The sequence below is a fragment of the Cetorhinus maximus genome, chromosome 8, assembly GCF_964194155.1.
Source record: "Cetorhinus maximus chromosome 8, sCetMax3.hap1.1, whole genome shotgun sequence".
Lineage (NCBI taxonomy): Eukaryota > Metazoa > Chordata > Chondrichthyes > Lamniformes > Cetorhinidae > Cetorhinus > Cetorhinus maximus.
The window spans coordinates 35,581,321-35,607,635 of NC_135886.1; the positions used below are offsets into that span (position 1 = coordinate 35,581,321).

At 43.3% G+C, this 26,315-nt stretch overlaps 1 protein-coding gene across 1 annotated transcript in view; it reads left to right on the forward strand.

Annotated features, from left to right (window-relative positions):
• Positions 1-24,921, forward strand: part of LOC144684081 (uncharacterized) — a 62,746-nt gene extending 37,825 nt beyond the window's left edge. Inside the window, exons 14-24 of the mRNA XM_078547797.1 lie at positions 1,594-1,735; positions 3,037-3,333; positions 4,653-4,952; positions 5,085-5,258; positions 6,273-6,401; positions 7,713-8,015; positions 13,601-13,689; positions 13,781-13,973; positions 15,081-15,380; positions 23,075-23,401; positions 24,719-24,921. Of these exons, the coding sequence (XP_078403923.1) occupies positions 1,594-1,735; positions 3,037-3,333; positions 4,653-4,952; positions 5,085-5,258; positions 6,273-6,401; positions 7,713-8,015; positions 13,601-13,689; positions 13,781-13,973; positions 15,081-15,380; positions 23,075-23,401; positions 24,719-24,723 (2,259 nt within the window). The 3' untranslated portion in view covers positions 24,724-24,921. The remainder of the gene's footprint in view (positions 1-1,593; positions 1,736-3,036; positions 3,334-4,652; positions 4,953-5,084; positions 5,259-6,272; positions 6,402-7,712; positions 8,016-13,600; positions 13,690-13,780; positions 13,974-15,080; positions 15,381-23,074; positions 23,402-24,718) is intronic.
• The last annotated feature ends 1,394 nt before the right edge of the window (positions 24,922-26,315 follow it).

The window sequence follows — 26,315 nt, forward strand, 5'->3', positions numbered from 1 at the left end:
GAGCAGATTGACCATGTGACTGTATGACTCAATGGCTGTGTAGTGTGGGCTACAATGTTAAGCAGTAGTTTAAGAGTAGGGTCTGGCTGAAGAAGCACACATCATGTTAGTGCCCTGTTAACTGTGTAAAGAAATAGTATGTGCTTCATCTTATATTGATCTCTGCATCTGCAGTATATTGTTGCCAACTCACCAGCCATTAGATAGGTGTGCAATAGCGTTCATGAGCAAAGCAACTCAACAGTGGAACACAACACCATCCCTTTAGATTTGATTTTCACCCAATTTCCCTCCTCTACTAATTGTGGTGTCCCTAAGACAGTCTGAGTTTGCAATTGGAATTATAAATTCTTATGAAAATAAGAGTAGTCCAGAAAGTCCACTGGGGTATCTTTTCACACACAAGATTCAGGTAGGTCTTAATGCAAACCAAATTAGAACTGACTTAAACAGAATGATGAAAGTCTTCCCTGGAAAAACAATTTTCAAAGCTGTGTTTAATAACAAACTTCTTAGCTTGTTGAGTCAATGACTTAAAAGAAAACTTTATTACAACAGCAGACAAAAGAATGTTCTTCATGCTATTGTCATATGTTCCGATTTTAGTCTCTTGGATACCAAGGCGTCACTATTGTTTCTGGGTTAAATATACCTTCTTGAACGACACTGGATCATACAAAATAACAGGGGTTGATCATTGAGCTCTCCTGAATTAGTAGATTGTTGTCATGGCAGCTGTGGAGTTCCACAACAGGCAAGGCAACATCAAGGTATTGAAATTATATTAATCAGCTAGAGAATAAAGTATGAGTTTTCATAGTATTATGTGCTGGTTTCAGTTATAGCAAATATAATTAATTCCAGATTCATCAACAACGGGGCATTGTCCATGGAGTTTGGCCAAAACCCCGCCAAATATCAGAGGAAGATCCATACTATCCAACAATACCTAAAGTGTATGCTAACCTCTGCAAGCAAACCAAGAGATTATATTGCACTTGCTGAGATCTCAAATTGGCAATCCCGATCTGTTTCTGTGCTGTAATCACTAAGTAATTCTGTGTACTTTATAACCAGCTAATGCCTCTACTGAAGTAAAGAAGGGAGGAGATTCAGGTGATTATTTTCTAGGTAATTCTTCAAGATCTGGACATTGTTGGCAATGCATTATTGTTCATCTCTAGTTACTCTTGAGAAGATGGTGGTGTGCTACCTTCTCAAACCACTGCAGTTCATATTCCTACGATGTGATTAGGGAGAGAATTGCAGGATTTTGATCCGTGATAATGATTGCATTAAGAGTTATTAAGCTACTGCCCAGTGATGCATTTCACAGAAGAAAATGATGATACCTTACCTTTCATACCTTTGCTGGTGGGAGTGTGATGACTAATAGACTGTGGGCATGTAAAACCAAAAGGGACTTGGTAAGCAGTTATATTGAGATTTAATTACAGAGAATCTTTTGCATTACTCTCTGGAATTTACAATGAAAGGATGCAGGTACACCACAACTCATTTGTTCTTGTTCTTAAAAGTACTTTAGAAGTTTTTAGAATTTGCCTATATTTGTTGACATTTGTGTGATTGTAGATTGCTTCAGGAGATGGAATAATAGCTACTAAGGAGGGAGCAGTACAAAAATTGACTATACAAAAAGTCCAGGAAGATGATTCAGGGACATATATATTTGAAGCTGATGGAGGGAAAACTGAAGCTTCTCTGTTTGTTGAAGGTAAATCACAATGTTTATGAAATTTTTGGGGCACGCAATTCAATTCAAATCCACAGTAAACCAACAAGTATGCACAACAGTAAGAAAAAGAGAATTTGAATCTAACCTAGTCCTTTAACAGAAATACTTCCTCTCAATATATTTCTTCCCTATGAAATAACAACACCAGAAGTATAGAATGGTAAATTTACAGATTTACAGGGTGTACGAATCTTAACACAATAAATTGCTTTACAATGTGACTCATAGGTCACCAACATATTCAAACACCTGATGTATGCACATTTCATGCTCCAGATTTTCACTTGTTCACGTTGGTTCCTGAAATCTTAGCATTTTGCAAAGAAAATTGAATAGCCTTTATGCTTCCACTGAGCTTGCAGGTGTGGCTTAAAATCATTGCCTGGAGTTTAGCCAACACTGCAGTTAGTAGCTTGGTCTTGCAAAGTGGCTAAGAACAAATTGACAGTTTTTTTTGTATTTGACCAATTCAGTGTAGCGGTTTTTCATTTTCCACTGAAGCTTGAAACAAATGATTTCATGTGTGTTGACATATTAGCACATTTAAATCTGGTGGTTTAGTGCTGCATGAATGACAGATAAAGTATGGTGTTGCTATTCAACTCAGCTTGTTCGAGTATAGGAACATTTATAAAATATCATTTGCAGACACACCATCAGTGTGCCCACATGGGTTTATATTGTGGAGATATCTGTTTCATTTTGCATTATTTGTTAATTATTTCAATTTTTACCTTGAAGGTCAGGATGGGAAGAAGTAATTAGTGTAGGAGCAGACTCATATATATAAATGCTGACATAGACTAATTGGGTGAAATAATCTTATTCAGTGCTGTGCATTCTGCGCAAGCTGACAACTGCCAAACATTAGCATGTTTAAACATAATATTTGCTATTATTTTTCACTACTTAGATACAGCCTATGTATAAATTCCAGAAAGAACTTATATTATATGGCACATTATGTGTCTCTTAGGACATTTTGAAGTGCTTCCCATTGAATAAATTATGAAACAAATGTTGATCCTATTGAATGCTGTTACAAGTTCTGCTGAATCAATTCCTCCAGCCAACTTCAATAGCTTCACTCATATAGCAGTTTATTAGTATATGTGCCCTTATTTTTTCTGCAAAAGAGCCCATATAGTAAGTGGTAGCAATAGGAACTGATCGGTAGAACACATAAAATTGGACATAAGCTGAAACATTGTAGTATAATTGAATTTATAGTTATTAGATGATTGTAAATTATTGTCTTTAATGCTACTGTTTAACATCAGATCCTCCAAAGTTTGATCAGGATGTGCTTGACCAATTGGGAAAGAAAATCACGGTTGTTAAAGCTGGTCATACTGCAACAGTGAAAGTGCCCTTCTCAGGAAAGCCACCATTAAAAGTGTCTTGGTTAAAGGATGGGGAAGAACTGTTTGAAGACAACAGAATCAGCATCGACAACAGTAAAGATTTTACACAATTATCAATCTCCAAGTGTAATAGAAAGGACAGTGGGGAGATGACAATTAAATTGAAGAATGAAAGCGGTACAGCAAGTGCAAAAATTAACCTGACTGTCATCGGTAATGTATTAATTTCTCGCTGTTTCCTCTAATATATTATTGTGCCATTTTTGCCTAAGTTATATTTAGCCATATTCAGTATTGCATTTGGCTTCATTATTCTTCTGTTTATATATTAACTTTATTTAGATTATACACAACCTCTTATGATGATGATGTGATGATAACGATGTATAACCCTCTCTTCCCACAAGTTTACTCTTACTAGGGCCCCAAGGCTGACTGGCTAATAGGTGGGAAACAGCAATGGGTCAGGGGACACTTCTCATTTGATGGTTTCTTCACCTAAGGGGGAAAAACTAGTCCCATTCAGCAGGCCGGAGGTTAGAAACTGAATACAGTGATATGTCAAACCTGTGCCCATGGTTTCATGTATTGTTGTTTCAATCAATTCTACAATGTTTTGGTAACTCCTGTCTAGAGAAACAATGCATCTTTTTGTTTTGCAGAGGTTTGAGATGCTTTGGACAAACCACTTGAAATGAAAAGTATGCATTTTAATGAATGCACTATTGGGGCCAAAATTCTACAGCCCTACTGGAACTTACAGCCATCTCTTCCTAAGGTACCCATCTCTAAGGGCTGAGGGGACTCCCTATGTTGGGAGTTCCCATGTCCTTGCTGTCACAAGGATCTAAATGGATGCTGGTGCACTAAGTGATGAAAGATATAGAGGCCTTTTCAAGAATCCAAGTGATAACTTTCAAAGGGCTGCGAATCAGGGACATGACCTGGACCTCTAAGACATATCAATTGGTGGATTTATTTTTAAAGTTAATGCAAACTTCTTATCAAAGGGATTGCTTGAGGCCAATTTTCATGTTTCATGCGTAAGCGGCGGGGCAACCCCTGGCATCTTTGCTGGGCCTGGAAGCAGAGACCAGATCTCCCAGAAGCTTGGGGCAAGTGGATGCTCAAGCTGCACACATATCGGTGCAGGTTTCCCCAATTCATCCTGACAAGGTGGCTTCCCTCTGAATATTCCAACAGAGTCAGCACTGGAGGGCATCAGTTGCCCATGACTCTGGTGCAAATGCCACGATTTGGGCCATGGCCATTTTGTGTATTTTCTTTTATCCATGGTGTGTTGAAATAACAAGAACTTCAGATAAGCATTGTTAAATTGTTAACTAATTATGTAACTCATCATTACAAAGTTCCATAAAGTCTTGATTTTAAAAAATATCCATGAACTACTAAGCCTTTGTTGACATCACCTGAAGCCTTTAGCCACAGGATATTAATTGGTCTGACAGAAATATTAACATTTAGTTTGATTGAAATAAATTATTGAAGGTTTTATTGGTGTCTTATTTCAGATAAACCACAGGCACCTCAGGGGCCTGTAGAAGTTCTAGAAAGTTCTGAAAATTGTATTTCATTTAAGTGGAAGCCACCCAAAGATGATGGTGGAAAACCTTTAGAGCACTATGTAATTGAAAGACAACAGGTAGGTAGAACTACATGGACCAAAATTGGTGAAATAGACAAGTCAACAACAACATTCTCTTTTGACAAAGTGGAGCATGGAAAGAAATACAAATTCAAAGTTTGGGCAGCGAACTCAGAAGGCATAAGTGATGCATTGCTATCGGATAAAATCGCAGCTGGGAGAAAAGGTAGGTTCTTGTAATGTTGGGCCAAACCCCAGCCATTGTATGGATACATTTATATCTAACAGTAGGACAGTGCAAATAGTTTTCATTAAAATAACTACCAAATTTAATAGTTGGTGCAAATGTATTTTCCAGCTGTTCCTGGACCTCCTGAAAAACCAAACATCCTGAATGCAAGCAGCAAATCAATTACAATGTCATGGGCTCCACCACGTAACATTGGCGGCTCCAAAATAATTGGATATATCATAGAAAAGCGCAAGACAGGTAGCAACATCTGGAGTGCTGTCACTGACACTCCAGTCACAGGTAATGGCAAGGGCTGAATTTTACGAGGGGCACCAGGGCTCCAACATTAGGGTAAAAAGTGGCTCCCAAGTCGTGTGTGGGACCCACTTGGCAATTGTAACAGGATTTTACCAGCCACCATGCCTCCCATCCTATCTCTCCAGGGCCAGTAAAATCTTGACTCAGTACCCAGCCACTTTGATGTAATAACAAAGACACAGTCTTAAACTGTTCATAGAATATATTGTACAATTTTTAACAATTTAAATGCATGGTACTGAGTAACTAATATTGAATCCTATTTCACATTTGTAGATCATTTTATGTAAGAAAATGGCATTAATACTCAAAAAAGCCTACATCAAAAAAGAAAATTAGGCTTTATTTTGTATGCAATATAGATGATCCAGTAAAATGACTGGAGTTACTCCTAACATCCCAAACTCATCAGTAGAAATAAGACTGTTCTTCCTGGCTAAGCTGTTAAAATTATTATTATAAATTACTGATATTTAATGTCACTTCCTCTAAAGATCACTTATGGAGAGAAACATGTTCACATCAGCAAGTGTTATTTTGCTAGAACAAACTGAGTGTCTTAGTTTAAGATTGAATGCAATCATTTTTAATTGAACTTGGATTTTAAAAAAATGTCAATATATTAAGATCTAGTATTCATATAAAAGAAAGTGTTCAATTGTATGCTTCAGTTTGATGTCTGTGTTGTGTTTATAACCATGTCTGTGTTTAAAGAATCAGTTTTTTCTGAATGCTGCAATGGTAAAAACCTAATGAAGATTGGCTGATTGAAAAACATAATGTTCACATAACTTGATTCATGCTGTAAATGCCGGCATACAGACATAAAAAAACAATCAACTGAATATTGAAAGTCTGAAAGATTACAAGTTAAGAACCAACATCCATTTTAATATTACATTTATATTTAGTTCCACATTAACTGAAAGAAGGGCAAGAAGGCATCTTAAGTACTTGCAGTGGTTTCCAGAATGATTGTTCCCATTTTTACCATAGATAAGAAGTGGATTGTTAATGATGTTGTTGAAGGGCTGGAGTATGAATTCCGAGTGATCGCAGTGAACTCCTCTGGTCCAGGAGACCCCAGCTGTGAAACTGAAGCAGTGTTTGCTCGTGAGCCCATGAGTATGTATCCTCTATGCACTTTACAAATAAGGATAATAATTCATCATAATAATATAAAACAGTGCAAGAAGTAAAGACAAATCACATTGCACAATGCTGAGAAAATAACAAATATAACATATACAGGAGTGAATCTATAATAATTCCTACAAGTGGAGCTAATTAGATCCAACACTTTTTCGAGTTGTTTGTGTTATGAGTGAAATCATGGGCTGAATAATCCCACAGGCTGCAGGACCCTGGTGCTGGGACCAAATGGGGGTCCAAAACCCACACAGGATCGAATCCAGCCTTCTGCTAATGTCATATTCTCAGCAACCAGTAGGTATATCAGAGAATCATAGATCATAAAATCATAGACATTTACAGCACGGAAGGAGGCCATTCGACACATGGAGGCCATACCAGCCAACAAGTAGCCATCCAACCTAACCTCACTTTCTACCTCTAGGTCTGTAGCCTTGAAGGTTATGGCACTTCATATCCAAATGCATGTCCAAGAACTTTTAAGAGATATGAGAGTTCTGCTCCTACCACCACCCCGTTGCCCGCACCCCCCAACCACCCCCCCCCCCCCCCCCCCCCACCGCCCCAACCCCCAACCCCCCATCGCCTTTACAGCCACTGAGTTCCAGCTTCTCACCAACCTCGGGGTGAAAAAATGTTTCCTTCAAATCCCCTCTAAACTTCCTACCTCTTACCCTAAATCTATGCCAGCTGGTTATGGACCCCTTGACCAAGGGGTTTAGGGCCTTTCTATCCACAGTATCTAGAGCCCTCATAACTAGGTCTTCCACCAGCTGCCTCTGTTCCAAAGAAAATGACCCCAGCCTATCAAATCTTTCCTTAGAACAAAAATTCTCCAGTCCAGGCATCATCCTTGTAAAGAGCTACACTGTGTGTCTCTCCTTATTTATCCCTACATTCTTGAGTGAAAATGCTGCACCTCCATGCAATACCTCATGATAGGAGCAAAACAAATCAATGTTTTATGAATCAAACCTCCAATGATGCCTCAGGGGCTGGATTGTTTTAGCCTCATTTATATACATATGTTTCTTGGACAAAAATAAATGTATGTACCTTAGAACTTTGCAACTCAAACAATTAAAAATAACTCAATATTTAAAAGTAAAGCAATTAACCTTATGCATTTGCAATGCTTTTGAGAATCAATACAATTTTCAGAAATGCAGTGCAAACAGAAGCTTAGCATATTTGAAACATTTTTTAACTTCAATTTTTTAAAACTCAATCTCGAACTATAGTAGCGATGTGGCCTGATAATTTTACACTACCTTCTGCTTGCAGAGCCACCTGGAACTGTAAGAGACCTGAGAGTAACGGACTCTACCTACTCAACCATATCTCTAGCATGGACTCCACCAATCTACCAGGGCAATGATGTTCCTAAAGGGTACATGGTTGAAATGAAATCTTCTGGAAGTGCAAATTGGACTAAATGTAACATTGCTTCTGTGAGATTGGCTTCATACACCGTGAAAGGCTTAAAAAAAATGGGAACGTATTCTTTACGTGTGAGAGCTATCAATGATGGTGGAATGGGAGAACCCATAGAGTTAGGCAATTACGTCTATGCCATGCCTCCAGCAGGTAATTGTATTAATAGTTTCACCTTATTGTGTTATCTATAGACTGGGAAAGATGAAGTAGAAAATGTAATGATTCATTGGCCATGAATATAAAGGTATGATCAGCAGAATCCTTCAGATGAATATGTTCTGTATGCTAAAGCAAGATGGGAAATACTGAGGATTTGAATGTTTCTGCTCTGTGTGCCGAGTGAGACATGGACCCACAGCCACATCAAAGTAGATCAACTTTTAATAAGATAATTAATAAGTTAGCTTTATTCTTATCTGAGTTACATTAAAACACACAACTTGGATTAAATTTAGTGTCCCTAAAACCTGATTTTACAGATCTGTTCTCTTGGTTTTGCAGTTGACCTGGTGAGGATGGGAATAGAAATGTGCTCACCCATATGTGGGTGAGTTGCATGCAATTAGTTTAAATTTAATGCGTGCTTATTGCACACGGACACAGGAGCTGCTGCATTGCGGCTTTCAATGTTTAAGGGTCAGTGTAGGAGAACTTAGTTTGTGCTTGGACTGGGCCCTGCGCAGTCATTCTCAGAGCATTGTCCTGCCCAGGCCCTTGCAGCTGCAACCACCATTTGCTCTAAGTCAACACAAAGTGGTTTAGACAGCTTAGAGACTGCCTTTTCCTCCCTTATGGTAGACCCTGCGCTCTAGCTCTCCAGTTCAGAACTTCTGAACACAATCTAGGGAACCATCTAGAAGTACCTGCTCACAGAATGATACAGGTTTATAGTACATGTCTCTGTTCGTCCCTTCACCAGACCAATCCAAAACTAACCCAATTGCCCAGTTGGAACTGCACTCATCAGGGCAAGTGGAGAGCATATTCTATGACTCTCCTTACATGTGCCTTGTAGATGGTGGACAGCCTTTGGTGAGTCAGGAGGTGAGTTACTTTCCTCAAAATCTCCAACCTCTGATCTGCTTTGCAGCCACAGTATTTATATGGCTAGTCCAGTTCAGTTTCTGGTCAATGGTAAATCCCAGGATGTTGATAGTGGGGGATTCAGCAATGGCAATGCCACTGAAAGTGTAGGTGAAATGGTTAGATTCTCTCTTGTTGGAGGTTGTAATTGCCTGGCACTTGTGTGGCGCAAATGTTACTTGCCACTTATCATCCCAAAACTGAATGTTGTCCAGGTCTTGCTGCATATGGGCATGGACTGCTTCAGTATCTGAGTTGTGAATGGTGCTGAACATTGTGCAATCATCAACAAACATCCCCAGTTCTCACATGATGATGGAGGGAAGGTCATTGATGAAGTAGCTGAATATGGTTGGACCTAGGACACTATCCTGAGGAACTTTTGCAGCGATGCCCTGGGACTGAGATGGTTGGTCTCCAACAGCCACAACTAACTTTTGTGCTAGGTATGACTCCAACCAGTGGAGAGTTTTCCCCCTGATTCCCATTGACTTCAATTTTGCTAGGGCTCCTTGATGCCACACTCAGTCAAATGGCTGCCCTGATGTCAAGGGAAGTCACTCTCACCTCACCTCTGGAGTTCAGCTCTTTTATCCATATTTGGACCAAGACTGTAGTGAGATCAGGAGCTGAGTGACCCTGGCAGGACCCAAATGGAGTGTCAGTGAGCATATTATTGCTGAGTAAATGCTGCTTGATAGCACTCTCGATGACCCCTTCTGTCACTTTGCTGATTGAAACACATAGGGCAGGTTCACCCGGTTGGCAAGCGGGGGTGGGGCCCGCTCGCTGACACGTCAAATGGTGCGGGGTGACATTGGGCAGGCGTCCCGACGTCACCGCACATCATTTAGATTGTCAGTTCAGCGGGTACGCAGCCGACTCAGCCACTTAAGGCCTTTAAAAAAGTAATTAAGGTAATTAATGGGCCTGCCCGTCCAACCTTAAGGTTGGTGGGTGGGCAAGGAGGCCAGGTGGTCTTTAGAAAAAGCATGAAACCTCATCCACGGGCAGGACGAGGTTTCATGAGGGATTTAAAAATTTAGGAATATTTCAAAAGAAACATGTCCCAACTCATGTGTCAGTGTCAAATGAGGGGACATGGCAGCGAAAATATTTTTCTCAGCTTCATTTAAAGTTTAATATCTGAGCCGATTTCCCTGAGGCAGCACTTTGCCTCAGGGAGATCTGTGTGCTCTTCCGCGCGCATGCACAAAAGAGCGCAGTCCCGGCTGAGGGAATCCCCTCCCACCCGCACAGGGAGCGTATAGCACTTCCTGGCGGATGTCACGCTGGGCGGGCCTTAATTGGCCCGCCCACCTAAAATGGCGGCATGACCCCGACCAGGGGCACCGATCGGGAACCTGCCCACCCGCGCCCGCTGCTGCACATCCCCCTCAATGAGGGGAAAATGTTGCCCATAAGATCCTGAGGGGACTTGGCAGGGTGGATGTGGAAAGGATGTTTCCTCTTGAGGGAGAATCTAGAACTAGGGGTCACTGTTTAAGAATAAGGAGTCACCCATTTAAAATGTAGGTTAGGTAAAACATTTTTCTGAGGGTTGTGAGCCTTTGGAACTCTCTTCCTGGAAAGGCAGTGAAAGCGGAGTCTTTGAATATTTTTAAGGCATAGGTAGCTAGATCCTTGGTAAGCAAGGTGGTGATCCGTTATCGGGGGCAAGCAGGGTGCAGATTTGAGGTTACTATCAGATCAAGCATGATCTTCTTAAATGGCGGAACAGGCTCAAGAGGCTGAATGGCCTACTCTTGCTCCTTGTTCGTATGGTAAAGAGTAGACTCGTGGTATCTTCACCTTGGTTTTATTATATGCCTCCCTTTTAAGGTTTCTTACATTTAATTTCTCATTTATCTATGGAATGTCATTTCCTGATGTGCTCCCTTTTCTGCCTTATTGGAATTTATTTATTTTGGGTTTTATCTATTTTACTTTTGAAGATTCCCAACTGCAAACCCATTGATCTTTTTGTTAACATTTCTGCCCATTTAATGTTCACTGGAGGCCATAAATTCTGTGGAGTAGTGATCACAGTTGCACTGCCACTCCGCTCCTATTTACTTACCTTGAAAGGCAGCCGCACCTTTCTCACCCGAGCTTCTGACTCCAGCCAGGTGAGAAAGGCGCAGTGCAACGGGTCCCTGAGGCCTTGTGTCAAAGGCAGCTGAGTCAAAGGTAAGGAAGACCTTTTTTACAGTGATAGCAATAGTAGATAGGTTTAAAGATCCAGCCACTTTGAGAAGCCAGGGAGAAGTTAAATAGGTAGGATGGTGGGGGGGGTGATGGCGGTGTTACAGTAGGTTGGTGGGTGTTGGTGGAGGTGTATGCAGGTCGGCGGGGGGTGGTTAATGGGGGGAGTGTGGTCAGTTGGTCAGTGGGATGGTGGTCTTTGGAGGGGCATCGGGTTGCGAATGGGGGGCATGGTCAGTGAGGAGGTCAGGTGGTCAGTGGGAGGGCGTTCAGTGGGGGATCGGGTGGGACGGCAGTCAGTGAGGGGGTGGTCAGTGCAGGGTGTCAGGTGGTCAGTGGAGAGGGTCGAGTGGTGAGGGAATTTGGGGGCTGGGAGTAATCAGGGATTGTGGGTGTGTAGTTGGGAGGTGCGGGCATTCGAGGTGGTGGGGAGGGCAACTGGGATGTGGGGGTAGTCGGGCGAGTGAGGAAGGCAGTCAAGAGGGCGGGAGATAGTCGAGGGGTTGGGGAGGGAAGTTGGGAGGCGAGAGGTGTTGTTTGGAGGATAGGTGGGGTAGTCGGAGGCAGGTAGGGGATAGTTGCGGGGGTCGGGGGTGGTTGGAGTCCCGTCAGGGGTCGGCGGAGGTGGTGGGGGTCCTGTGGGGAGTCAGGGGGAGTATTTGGGGAGTGTGGGGTGGTAATCAGGGGTGTGGAGATCAGTTGGAGGCAGGTGGGGTGTAGTCAGGCATTCCCATAGTGAGCAGAGATTCCCATAGGCAGGTCAGGCATTAGGGAGTCCCATGGGGCATCGGGGGAGTAGTCAGCGGTGTGGGTGCTGCGAATTTGGGGGGGGGGGGATCCCACAGTGGGTTGGTGGGGGTTGGGGTGGGTCCCATGGGAGTGTGGGAGGGAGGGTTAGTACTATAGTTACCCAGGAGTTAGGAGTGGCTTTAATTCTTCTAATGTTTCCTGGGTAACCCTTCTTTGGGTAACTATTGGTGTAAAATAGTCAGAGCCATCCGAAATTTGCAATTTGAATTGGATTTTTGGATGGTTCCCAGTACAGGACAATTGCCCAATTGAAGTTTGAACTTCTCAGGCAATTTCCAGGCAATCTTTACATGGGGACTTCCAGGGGGGTCCCTCAGTGCATCTATATTTTGGGTAACCACCACCCTCACACACCTCCCCCCCTCCCCACTCCAGTATGACGCCCCGAAAATTGAAAGTTATAAGCCTAGATCTCTTTTTGACGCACTGAAGATTCTCTTTTTTTTCAGTCCAGCATGTTTATTATTGACTCTTAGGCCAGGGTTTTCCATTTGTCGGGCAGGCTCGGCGGGAGCGGGCGGGGGTGGTCATGGAGCCGGCCACCGCCCGCGATCGGCTCCGCACAGCGATTTCACACAGGCGAGCTAATTAAGGCCCGCCCAGCGTGGATCGTGAGCGGTAGCGCTGAGCGCTACCTGTGCAGGTGGGGGAAGGAGGGAGAGCCAGGCCTAGCGTGCTGTTTGTGCATGCGCGCGAAAGAGCGCTTCAATCTCTTGAAGCGCTTATTGAAAAAATTAATAAAGAACAGAAAAATTCAATGAAACATGAGATGGGACGTGTTTTTAAGTTCAAATGAACCTTTTTATTTAATTTGTAATAGCTTCAGGAAACCTCATCCCACTCGTGGAAAACGTAAAGGCCACTCGGCCTTTTCACCTGCCCAACAACTGTAAGATTGGACGGGCAGCGTAAAATTCAGGTTAATTACCTGGTTAATGGCCTTAATAGGCCTTTCAATTATCAGTGGGCGGGCAGCCGACGCCAGCACGCGCCCGCTGAACGAAATATCGCGCAACTTCTCAATGACGTTGGGATGCACACCCAACGTCATCACGCATCATTTTACATTCCGGCGTGTCGGACATGCGCCCACACGACAAATGTAAAATTTAATTATCCTTTTCTAGTTTCACACTGACCCTAATTATGTTACGGTCACAATTTCCCATTTTTTCCCCTATTCTCACTTTGGGTGATTGTCCCATTTCATTTTCCAAAACTAAATCAAATAATGCTTCTTTGTTAGTGCCTTTCACATCCTCAGTCATCCTAGCCAATAATGTACTGTTGAAGTGTAATCACTGTCAATATATAGACAAATGTGGCGCTTTATGCGTAGTCTTATTCCACACACAGGAATGCAGTAAATGACCAATTAGTTTGCTGTAATGGTTTGATTGAAGGATAAGTGATGGTCAGAACAATAGATGTATTTTGATCTTGGCCTCTGATATATAATTTTAACTAAGCCATTTACATATAGGATCAAAGCCAACAAAAGCCACGTATATATTTATAATTCATTCCTTACTGTCTATTATTGTTTAGATATACCATTGCTGTCTTTAAAACTCTACAAATCATATTTACCTCTGTTTTCTGCAAAGTTATGCTTTTATTTCTTTCTTACATTTCAGTGTTACCCAAGTTTATAATGAATGCATCTTTAGAAAGTTTTATGATCATCAGTGAAGGAAATTCATTTCGAATCCAAATACCATTTGAAGTGAGGAACTCCATAAATTGGTTTGTGTATTTTTGCCTTTGAAATATAACTTACAAGTTTAAAGCTTGGACTTTTCTATGTACATTCTTAGGCATCACCTCCTCCTGAAGTGATTTGGCTAAAAGATGGATATCTGCTCTCAGAGGAAGCTACAGTAACCAGTACCAGTGATGGCACTCAGCTTATTATTCCAGTTTGCCGGAGATCTGACTCTGGAGTTTATTCTGTTGTACTGAAGAATCTTCTTGGACAAGTATCGTTTAACTTTGAGATAAGAGTTACAGGTGATTAAGTGCACTTTGGATCTTAAATTCATATATAAAAATTGGAAGAACTTACTTACTAAAGAAAGGAAAAACTTGCATTAATAGAGCAGCTTTCACAATCTCAGGGCATTCCAAGGCATTTCACAACTAATGAGTACTTTTAAAATGTATTCATTGTTTGTAATATGGGGAAACATGACAGCCAGTTCACACATAGCAAGGTCTCAAAAACAGCAATGGGGTAAAGCATTGTCACCACTGAGTTGGTGCCTTGTCCCATCTCAAGGTTTCTCAAAGCACTTCATAGCCAGTGCTGTTTTGCAGGCAAAAATGGCAACTAACTTACAAACAAAAGGTTTCACAAACAACAATTGAACAAATTACTAGATAATCTGTCTGTTGATGATAACAGTTAAATCTATGTAGAGTTGATTACATTACATTGTGATGATCAAATATTACTGTTCTGACCCAAAATGATGGGATATGCCATGAATGTAGAACTTCTGGGACTTTTCAGGAAGGAAATATTTTCCTGATTATGGAGAGATTCTAATGATATAAGTTTGTTGCAAGACAGGGAGATTTGTTATACTAAATTAAAGTATTTTCAAAGTGTCTTGTCACTGTACATTGACAGAAAAATACCCCTACTCTCTTTTTTCCTTCATAGTATTTTTTCAGACTGTTTTGTCATATTTGTTGAGATCATTTTATATAAAATTAGAATTTATCCTAAGAAGGCTTATTGTGAAAATGAACAAAAAGTGATGATGCACATCATAAGAAAGTGAACTTAATTATGGTGCAGGTTTATGCTAACATACTGAGGAATAATATGTATAGTTTTGACTTGAAATAACATTGCACAGGCTCATCTGAATTGGAAGAATGCATTGAGATCTAACATATAAATTATAATACTGTGAGAGCAGCTTTGTTTAGCTTGCCCTTCTTGTGCCAGCAAACTTTGAGTTTTATGTTTAAAGTGAATGGAAATAATCTGTAGTTTGTGGCAGAATATTATTGGATAGAAATTATCTTGAACATTCCAACTTTTATTGTAAAATTGATTAAAAGTCTCTTTTTTTTTAACGTAACACTCTGGCATGTATTATTTTGCAGCTGTTCCCAAACCTCCAGGTCCAGTAACACTGAATGAAAATGTCCCTAACACAGTGACAGTTTGTTGGGAACCATCCAGTGATGAACCTCTAGATAATCGTTTGCATTATGTTGTTATGAAAAGAGATTCGAGCAGAATGAAGTGGCACACTATTGGAGATAACATCTTTAACAACAAATTCACAATCATAAATATTGTTCCAGGACTTAAATACTACTTCAGGGTTCTGGCAAAAAATGATATGGGCTATAGTGAACCTTCTGATACACGAGAACCTTGGTGCATTTCAAAGCAAAGAGGTAAGCATTTTTTTGAAACATTGCTTACTATAAGAACAATCAAAATATTGAAATCACTGTTGAATTTCAGGTCCTGAAAATTTTTTCATGCATTTATTTTCACCAAACTGTTGTGCATTTGATAAAGATAGATGACATTGTTAAAAACCTATTTCCATATTTTATCCAACAGTAATATTAAAGAGGTCTTGTAAGGCGGAGGTGAACAGCAGTATCAAATTGTTTTGTTAGTAGTACATCTGAGCCCAGCCTCTGAAATGCATGTATCCCTTTCCAAAGCTTTGTTATGACTTTTCCACTTTTCACTCTTTTGTTCCACTGGACTCTGGGTGAGGCTGCTCAATTAAGAACAAGTCTGACAGGAATTTAGTGCTTTGTGATAATCTCCACGAAGAATAAACCAGCTCCTAGTTCCTAATGCTAATGAATTCAGTTTCATTATTATTAATACCTTTCATTTTTGAGTATGAATCTAACCTGGCAGAACATTAAAAATCAATTTTCTGCCTTATATAGAATCAGGGCAGGATCTGAACTCAAATTTGCTGTTGCAAAAGCAAAATACTGAAAATCTGAAATAAAGACATACATTTTGTAAATTCTCAACAGGGCAGGTGGAGTGAGAAACAGAGTTAACCTTTCAGGTGGGCAGGTATGTTACCATACCACCAGGTAGGCACTCTGGTCAGGGCACATCAAACTAATGAGAACTAAACTGTTGAAGCACCCCTGGTGCCTGTTCAACCATTGTACTGGAAATGTAAAATCTCAAGGTCTGACTGTTTAAATAAATAATTGCAAGTATAAAGAAGACAATAATTAAGAAATGATAATCAAGAGATCATTATCAATGCAAATACATTAGAAATCAATATCTACATTTTTCAAAATTTGCACAATAGTTTACTGGTGGAATCATCCCAGATTTGCACAAAGTGCAGTAGCGGGCAAGAAAAAAGTCAATTTACCTGCCGGCCCTATTGGCAGGTTTTCACGTCGCATCGTCCCAATCCCGCCTCATTAATTATTCAATCACGGGGAGCACAACGTTTCACTAGTGGGTGGCCTCCAATTCGCCCGTCACAACATCGTCTTGTTCCTTCCCCATGCCGGACACCATATTTAAACTGCAGCCGCGTGCACACCAGGACGGCTGCACAGAAGACATGGCCCCTAAAGGCAAGAAGACTGCAGCCCCCTGATTCAGTGATGTGCATCTGGAATGCCTTTTGGACACCATGGAGGCTTCCCCCACTCTGCCCACAGAAGGGGCAGCAACATCACCAATCCGGCTTGGGAGGCGGGGGCAGCGGTGGCCAGTTCTAACGCTGCCCACGAGGTCGGCTATCCAGTGCAGAAAGAGGATGAACGATTCTTATCCGTGCCGCCAGGATATGTCAACCATCTCATCAGTCTCAGCTCACCCACTCACAAGGTCATTACACATTCACTGGCATCTCATTCACTGCCAATTCAAGGGACATCACCACTCACTCTCTCTCACACACACACTCACATGTCCATCTGGCCTCATCTCCTCTAGGGATCGCCTCTTCATCCCGTCCCTGGCTCCACTCAGCACACACACACGCAAACCTGGCATCCTTCTCATTTGGCCTGGCATGCACCTTGCTCACACTCTCTCCATCTGTTTTTATGCAGGACAAGATTGCACAATAAAAGGGAGAGGACCCATACCGGGGGTGGAGTGCTGGACATCAAAGTCCTCACTCCCTTTGAAGACTGTGCCTAAGAGCTGACTGGTGAGGATGTGAGCCATTCCTGCGGCGATGGAGAGGTTGGCAGCAAGCATCCAAGTGAGGATCATGCACCAGACCAACCCTCTGGCAACTCAACCGTGAGTCCACTGTTCTGTGTACCCCGGTGGCCATGCCCAAATAATCTCCACCTTCTCTCATAGGCACATCTGCCATGTCGCCCTTAGGCAACATTGGCCCTCACTCCAGCGCCGACAGCACCTTGGATTAGGATCCTGAGGACAGCACCCTCGAAGATCCATCACAGCACTCACCCACACCCTCCACAGCAACAGACACCTCGGTGGGACCTACATGTACAGCAAACTTGGGTTCACTATCTGGTGAGCACAGCACACAATCTGTTGCACAGCAGGTTGCAGTAGTGACACCCAAGGTCGCTGGCACTCAGAGGACTACGGGAGGCAAGGGATCTGCTGAGTCCGAGTCAGGTGATGGGCCTCTGGGCTTGGTCCTGACTCAGTTGTTGAAGCTGCAATGACAATCATGGGAACAGAAGGAAGGGATAACAGCTGCACTCCTTAGATTGCAAGGCATGATGACGGATTCTGCCCACCTTCTGTCTGAGGTGATCGCGCTGTCATGCCAATGGACCGAGGTCAACATTGGCAGGATGGTGGCCGCAATAGAGAGCTTGGTCCAGGACATCTTTCCTGCTCTGCTGTATGAGCTGAACTCCATCGCTGATGCCATAGTTGGCCTCCAACAGTGTCAACGCGAAAGGGGTGCTGGGCAGCTGGATCTCACTCCAGCTTCTCCTTCTCCTCAAGGACTCAGCCAGGGGCCCTCAGCAACCCATAGGCCGGAGGACAACAGCTCAACATCTCAAGGCCATCCACCCAGGTGACTCCGGGAATGTCCGGCTGATCCAAATCCAGTCTTCCTGCGACCCCAGCAGCTCCAGCTCCACAGGCCAAGGAGGGTGCACCTGCCCAACAGCACGAGACCCAAAGCAGGCTGGGACTGTCCACATCTCGGCCCTCCAGAGGACGCCTGCCAAGACCATCACACAGGCCGTAGCAGTTAGCTGTGGATGTCGCGGGAGCACCAAGACGTAGCGACAGGGTTATGAAGGTTAAGAAAATGTAATTTCACTGCGTGGGCACGGGTGTTAATCACTTGTACATAATATTGACTGTTATAAATAAATTTCCAACAATGTCACCCTGTCTATGGCTCCTTGTTATGATGAGCAGTGTTCGTGTCGGTCTGAAGTGAAAGCTTAGTTCCTGCACAAAATAAAAGCAGGTGTCTCAGTCCAGGGCGTCTTCCCTGTGCTTTGTACTACCTTCCCAGCACACTGATGGTCCACATTCACTGTCATTGGTCACATCAGTCATGCCTGCACCGCGCTGGGGTTTAGCATTGCTGCCAGAATGTCCTGGGTCAGCGGCACAAATTTCCGTCATTTTCTCTGTGTGCTCTCAGCACCTTTTTGAGGTTTCAGCATCTGTGTCCGGTGACAGTGTGGTCCTGAAGGGTTCAGCTCATGAAGGATACCATAGGATCAGGAGAAGTTAAAGTTTCCCCACTGCATCTCTATGATATGACCCTGTTCACAAAGCCAAAGCACTCTGCCATCAGCCAGACAGGAGTCAGACATTCACATAAACTGTGTGAGGATCTATGGAGTGTTCCCACTGTGTGTCATCATCATCCTCCTGGAATGTAGGGACTATGGGCATCCGCTGCGTCTCCATGACACGAGCCTTATCACAGAGGGTACAGGCGCTGCCATCAGCCAGACAGGACTCAAATGTTCACAAATGAATGTAAGGATCTATGGAGTTTCCTCGTTGCATGTCACCATCATCCTCCATGAATCTTTCGGCTATGAGGACCTCCCGAGAACTCCTCCCTGGTCTGGCTAGTGCGATGGCCTCATTGTCATCGTCATCACCTTCAAGGATCTCATCACCTCCACCCTCGTTGGCGCCCTCCTCATTTATGGAGATGAGCAGCTCCTCCATCTCCTCCTCAGGCAGCTCCTCCCCTGTTGCCGTGCCAGGCTGTGTAAGGCACAGCAGGCGACCACAATGCGTAACACCCTCTGTGGACTGTTTTGCAGGGCTCCACTAGACCAGTCCAGGCATTGGAACCTCATTTTCAACATCCCAATGGTTTGCTCCCCCAAGGTGCACCTCGCAGCATGAGCCTTGTTATACCTTCTCTCTGCTGCACTCTGAGGCCGCTGCACGGGTGTCATCAGCCACGTCCTCTGCGGGTAGCCCTTGTCCCCGAGGAGCCAACTCTGCAGCCTCTGTAGACCCTGGAAGGCATCAGGGATCTGAGACCCACTGAGAATGTAGGAGCCGTGGACGCTCCCTGGGAACCGTGGACAGACCTGCAGGATGTGTTTGCTGTGGTCGCAGGCCAGATGAACATTCAGCAAGTGAAAGCCCTTACAGTTGACATAGTTGACTGCTTATTTCCGCGGAGATCTAAGCACCATGTGAGTGCAGTCGATGGCACCCTGCACCTGTGGAAAAATGGAGATTTGCGAAAATCGCAACGCTCTTGCTTCCTGGCTTGTCTGATCCTGGGCGAAATGCACACAGTTCCGTGCCTTCGCGAAGATGGCATCTGTGACATCCTGGATGCACTTGTGTGTGGAGGCTTGCGTGATCCTTCAGAGGTCATCTGTGAGGCCCTGAAAGGAGCCACTTGGCATAAAAATTGAGCGCTGTGGTCACTTTCACGGCCACTGGCAGTGGATGCCCCCCAAGTCCTTGTGGTGCCAAATCCTGCAGCAGGTGGCATATGTGCCCTGGAAAAGTGCAGTCTTTAGCGACACTGGTTCTGGGTCATCACTGAAATGACAGGTGCCTTCTGTAGACTCTAGGTCTAGCTAAGCACCGAACCACAAAGGCTTGTTGTGGCTCTTCAGTGACATGCGCAGAAGCCCCAGCCATTATTTCTTCTTGAAGCTGTTGCTCCTCCCTCTGCTGAGCCAGGCGCCTGCATCGCTCTCTTCTCCTTCACCTCCGCTCCCTGTAAGCCATGAAGCAAGCATACAGTTACATCACCACGCTCCGTGCTCCTGATGTTGCACTCCTGCAGGATGAAAGAGAGAAATGCATGGGTTAGCATTGGTCTCCAAGGGACCTCTCATGGTTATGTGTGTAGCTCTGGCTCTGTCTCAAAGCCCCTTAATGCATGCCAGAGAGTGCTGGCCACCACTTGGATGGCCAGAGTTTATTGTGCTGCATGGCTGCCCAAAACCCCACCCATTTCCGCCGCACTCCACCTGACCGATTGGCAGCAAGTTTGCCCATTGGACTGCCTGTTGTGCTCTCAGCTCAGGCACAGGCATTCTCCTAACCTAAACTGCAAGGCTGCGCTGTTAGCTTGAACCATGGGGGAGACTGGTCCAAATCTTGATAAAGACATTGCTAGGGGCTGTGAGCACCTGCACCAGTGACTGCTCCATGGCTGGCTTTCACTAAAAGATTGCACAACTTGCCCAGTCGTCCAATTGTTCTGCAGCCCTCTAAAATGCTAATTAATTTGCGGGCTGCACCCAAGGGGTGGCTTTCATGCCTCTGCATGAGTGGCCAGATAAGCTAGAGCCCCAACTCCAAGCATGTCAATGTAGCTGCGCCAGAACTGTTTCGGCTGCAAAAGAATGCTCACTTTATACAAGGTTTCCCTAATGCGTGGCTGCTTCCCCCTCCCCCCAAACCTCTTGCCCCCTGCATGTGCTTGTGCACTACCATCAGACCGTGTTGCCTTGCCCCCCATCAACCCCACCCCAACCATAGTGCAGCCCTTGCCCCAGCACCACAATGTCAGCCAGCTGGGAAAAAGTGACCTGCCTGTACCCTTGCCTGACTGCATGACGCCTCCTCCTTGAAGTCAAACGGTCAATCCTCACGAGCACTGCACAGCATGAGTGTGGCCTCACCTCCGAGTTTCTCTTGAAGCTCAGCTCACCAGGTGTACGCCTTTTAAATCCTGTTGTGCGTCACGTCATTCTGTAGTCACGCCGACGTGGGAAGTAAATGCGACGTGGGGGGATGATTCCGGAGGGCAGGCAAGGCGATGAGATGCAAATGCATTCAAATTACATTCCCGACTTGTACAGCGGGAAAAGCGGCCTGCCATTGACGGGCAGGGTGGACGATGGTTAACTGGTTTCACAATGACGTGAAACCGATTTTTGGCCTTCCTGTCATATTGTACACCCCGCCCACCATAACGCCTGCCGCCAATGGGGGCGGACGATCCCACCCTACATTTTATTTTCATTTTAAAATCAGGAGTTAACTATACAGATCAAAGCAAAATATTTCCCACCATGGACCTATAAATAAGACCCATCTTTGTGAAATTGGGTAAACAGATTTTTTGTTTACTTGGTTAATTTGAGTCACGAAACAAGTATTATTGCAAGCAAATCCTTGATTTTTAAAAATTCTTTCACGGGATGTGGGATGTGTCCATTTCTAATTGCCCTTGAGGAGGTGGTGGTGAGCTACCTTGTTGAACCGCTGCAGTCCATGTGGTGTCGGTGCACCCACAGTGCTGTTAGGAAGGGATTTCCAGGATTTTGACCCAGTGACAGTGACCTTGTTGACCTGTAGGTTTCTGCTGATGGTTCCTTTTGAGAAAAACTCCACTACTGGAAAACTGAAGAGATTCATACTTCAAAAGTTACAGTTAAAATAGGGAAAACATGGCACGACTCACAACCAGGCTCCTAAAATCAGAAAATATTTAATTTTCATCCTACTAACCTTTGTAGATGTGCAACATGCATATTATTATGTGCAAAGACATTATAGTTTGCCAATAATATTTGCCTAATTTGTTTAAATTTTCAGGCATTTTGTTCCCAAAAATGGTCTCCAGCCAGTAAGCTTTGTCTGCAGGATGGAGGTCTCCAATCTTTGAGTTCTCTAGGCACATTGACAATGTTATGTTGTGACTGTCTGACATGAAATGCCCTTTTGTAGCACACCAGTTTGGGTCTAACATATTGGCAGCTGAGAGTTGCAACTTTGTGCTGTTACATGAGAACCGACAACATGTAGCCTGTAAAAACAGCTAAACTTGAAAATGTTGTTCAAAAATGTTAATGTCGCTGATTTGAAATGGGCTGCATTTGTTGACGCCACAAGCACAGAGGGCACACTCCCTTCACATGCTCACATACATCGTCAGTGTCTATGATGACACTGTCCGTGACGTCCCAGGCAGCTGCCTGTTTTAAAGATGGTGCAGACCAAACCAGCACAGAAGAGAGAAAAAACTCCATCTTCACAAAGTCTGTTCTGCACGAAGTCTAAAAAGTAGTGGAAAAACACAACATCCCCTTGCTTCACCATTTCCCCTGCCACTGCCTTCACCACTCCCCTTTGCTTCTCTCCACTTCCTTCACTGCTTGTCCCCGCTCCCTTCACCACAGGAAGGGAAGCAGCAAAGGGAACGGAGAGATGCAAAGAAGGGAGGTTGGGGGGGTGGGGTGTCAAAGGGGGTGAGAGGGGAAGCAGCAGAGGAAACAAGCAGAGAAGGGAGAGGGAGGGAAAGTGTCAAAGGGAGTGAGAGGGGAAGCAGCAGAGAAGCAGTGAAGGGAGTGAGAGGGAGCAGTGAAGGCAGCAGAGAGAAGTGGGGGAAGCAGTGAAGGGACAGCGGAGAAGCAGTGAAGTGGTGAGGGGATTGGGGGAACGGGTTGCCAATGATGTCACAATGCGTAGTGACGTTATGGTGGGTGATGACATTCTGCATGTACAGAATGGGTACTGGCAAACAAGGGTGCAGGTGTGTTCCTTATGATGTCAATGCTTGATGTACATATGTGTAAATTTTGTGCATGCACAGATTATACCTTGTAATGTTGGCAGGAGTTAGTGTTTGAAATAATGCAAGGAATTGTTTTTGATAGCTGTTATTTTATTGTTCTGTTTCCTTTTACAGATCCATTTACTTTAAAATTGCCAAGCTACAAGGCTCGGAACTATATGACAGCCCCTGAATTCATCGTGAATTTAAAGACTCACATTGCACCCAGCGGAACAGACATTAATATGAGCTGTGCCGTTAAAGGATTTCCTCCACCTAAAGTGTCCTGGTTCAAAGATAATATAAATATCCCGGGTGATGCAAACTTCTGGTCAACAAATGTCTATGGGGTTTGTTCCCTTTGCATTTTTGGTGCAAGCCCAAAAGAAACTGGAGAATACATGGCCGTTGCAGAGAATTCAGTTGGAAGAGCTATCTCCTCAGCCAGATTACTGGTTAGAGGTAATTAGAGACATTTCAGAATTCTTATTCTTTATATAAAAACAGTCTGGGAGTGCTGAAGATAAGATGTTTGTCTCATGAGCTATTAGAATTGAATCCCGAGATGATAATTGAATTCATTTGTTTGAAGGAAATCCAAGGCTGGGGACAAGGGGGCGGGGGCTTATTACATTTGGAGAAATGTAACAGATCAACTCATTTTGTCTTAAGCATGGAAAGAAGCCTAATGATTAGTTGCATCTTCATTCCAGTTGACAGATCGTTTGTGAAAATACTTTGAATTTAACTGAAAACTGCAATAGGTGTGGCTCACAAGTACTTTGATAACTCAAATGTGGTTTTTTTTCAAGTTTACTGTGTTGCCACTGAGTCCTACTCACAAGAGCAGTTTGCTCTTCACTGTAACAGAGCAATGTATCCATGATTGACTTGAAATATTAATATTGCATGCTGACACTGAAAGATACTGGCCTCACAGATATATTTGTAATATCATTTACCTGCCACTTTGCAATTTTGTTGTCAATGCAAATAATTTCATTTGCTCTTCCCTTCCCAAAACCTTTAAGTTCCAGTCACTTATGTTAGATATATCCTGTATTTTTCTCAAATATAGGACATTTCTCCCTCATACTTTCCATCGTGGATTTGTACATCTTAATGAAGGCATTATTGATGTAGCACTGCCGATTTTTCCCATTGTTAACTTATCATTGACTGTTCAGGAGCTGGCCAATCAACATGGTTTAGCTCTGGCTGACAGTAGATCTCATCTTTGTGTGATAGTGGGAAACAGGTAATTGAGTCAGCAGCCGATCTTACATCGCTCCCAATTTTTAATTCAATTGACTTCAATCAAATTAAAAATGGAGGGAGATGTAAAACAGTTTGCTGACCTCTATCTCCCATTTTATATTATTGCACAAAGTCAGCATCAAATATTTCCCTGTAGATCAAGGGCAGTGCAATAAACCTCAGACCGAACATCACCATTGGCTCAGAATTTTATTCAATTGCTTAAACTGTATATAGTACTAACCAGCAAGCCATAAACCTGCAAACATAAACTTTGTTTCAATACAGCTTTAAAAAAGTTGCTTAAATAATTTTCTCATATTATTTTGGCTGTTACTTTCCTTTCACACTCAGCTATATATATCTTTATATACATCTTTTTAGAATTTAGCAAGTAAAGAAAAAAAAAATCATTAAAATTCTCATCCAATAACGTTTTAATGTACTGATGCATGTGATATAATGAATAATGATTGAAGAGATGGCACATAAAGTGATTATTTCATTTTTTTTCCCACACAGAATGAAGCAACTTTGCAAAGAACTTTGGCTTTATTTTTAGATAAGCAGACCAAGTGGAAGAAACAAATTAGATCAAATCGTCACCACAAGTCAAAGTGAACTCTCATTTCTGGCTGATATTAGAGTTTGATATATAGTGAGCTGTTCATGCAATGAATGGATACATCTGAAGAAATGATAATGAAACTTTGCTTTGCACTTTTTGCATGTGTACTAATTATTGATCAGCTACTGATGGGGAAAAATGGGATAAAGTCCGAAATGGATATGGGGACCGCTAGACACATTTAACTTTGTGCTGCCTGTAAATTTAAATGATGGCAGTGTGCAGCCCAGTTCTAAATGCAATGCTGAGGGGCTACATGACTCAGCAAGGGGAGGGGGGGGGGGGGGGGGTCAAAGTTTGTGCAAGGTTAGCACCACTTAAAACTAAGTTGCATCTCTTAAAGGGGAGATGCATTCTGGCTGCTGCAGGAACTGGAGCTTTTGTGGAACAGAAGCAGGACAAAGAGTGAAAATGGTACAGAAGGGCAGAGAGCATGTTCTAAAGTTCACTGATGCAGTATTGGGGATATTGGTTCAGGAGATGGACAGGAAAACAGAGGTCCTCCACCATCATACCAGGCGGAAAGATAAGCCCACCAACTACAGGCCTACCAATTTAACCTTGGTGCTGGGAAGGCTTTTAGAAACAATAATCTGGGACAAAATTAACAGTCATTTGAACAAATGTGAACTAATTATGGAAGGCTAGCACAGATTTGTAAAGGGCAAATCATGCTTAGTTAATTCAATTGAGTTTTTGATGAGGTAACATAGAGGGTTGGTGAGGGTAAGGCAATTGATGTGTATATCGACTTCCAAAAACATTTGATGAAGTGCCACATAACAACAGGCTTGTCAACAAAGCGGAACCATGTAGTAAAAGGGACAGTGGCAGCATGGATACAAAGTTGGCTGAGTGACAGGAAATCGAGAGTAATGAATGGTTGTTTATCGGACTGGAGGAAGTTATATACAGAGGTGGGGTTTCCCAGAGGTCAGTATTAGGATCATTGCTTTTCTTGGTCTCTATGAATGATCTAGCCTTGGGAGAGCAGGGCATAATACTGAACTTTGCAGATGACACAAAATTTGGGAATATTGTGAACTATGAGGAAGAGAGTGGTGGACAAGCTTTGCATCACACTCACTGGCACACCTCCCTCTCTCTTGCAGGACAAGGTAGTACATAACTGCAGACTGCAACACCTAACCAATAGTGGACAGGGATGGCTGCTTATTTTCAGGCCCACAGAGAAGACAGTCCTGGCTGCTCATTGGATGGAGCATGACTGGTCATGGCCAGTGCAGGGCTGAGACCACCTCTTGCCTTCTCAGATCCTACTTCACCCTCGTCCCACAATCCCCTCTGATTTATACAAGATCCCCAGGGGGCAAAGTCACACACAAATTCTGCTGCAGAGGACTAAGGTGAGGACTTATATGGGGTGGCATAGAGAAGGAGGCTGTGGGCAATGCATAATGGAATGCTTGGTAAATTGCAAGCCTGCTAGGAAACCTGCTATCACTGTCAGGAAATACATCAACCCAGCAC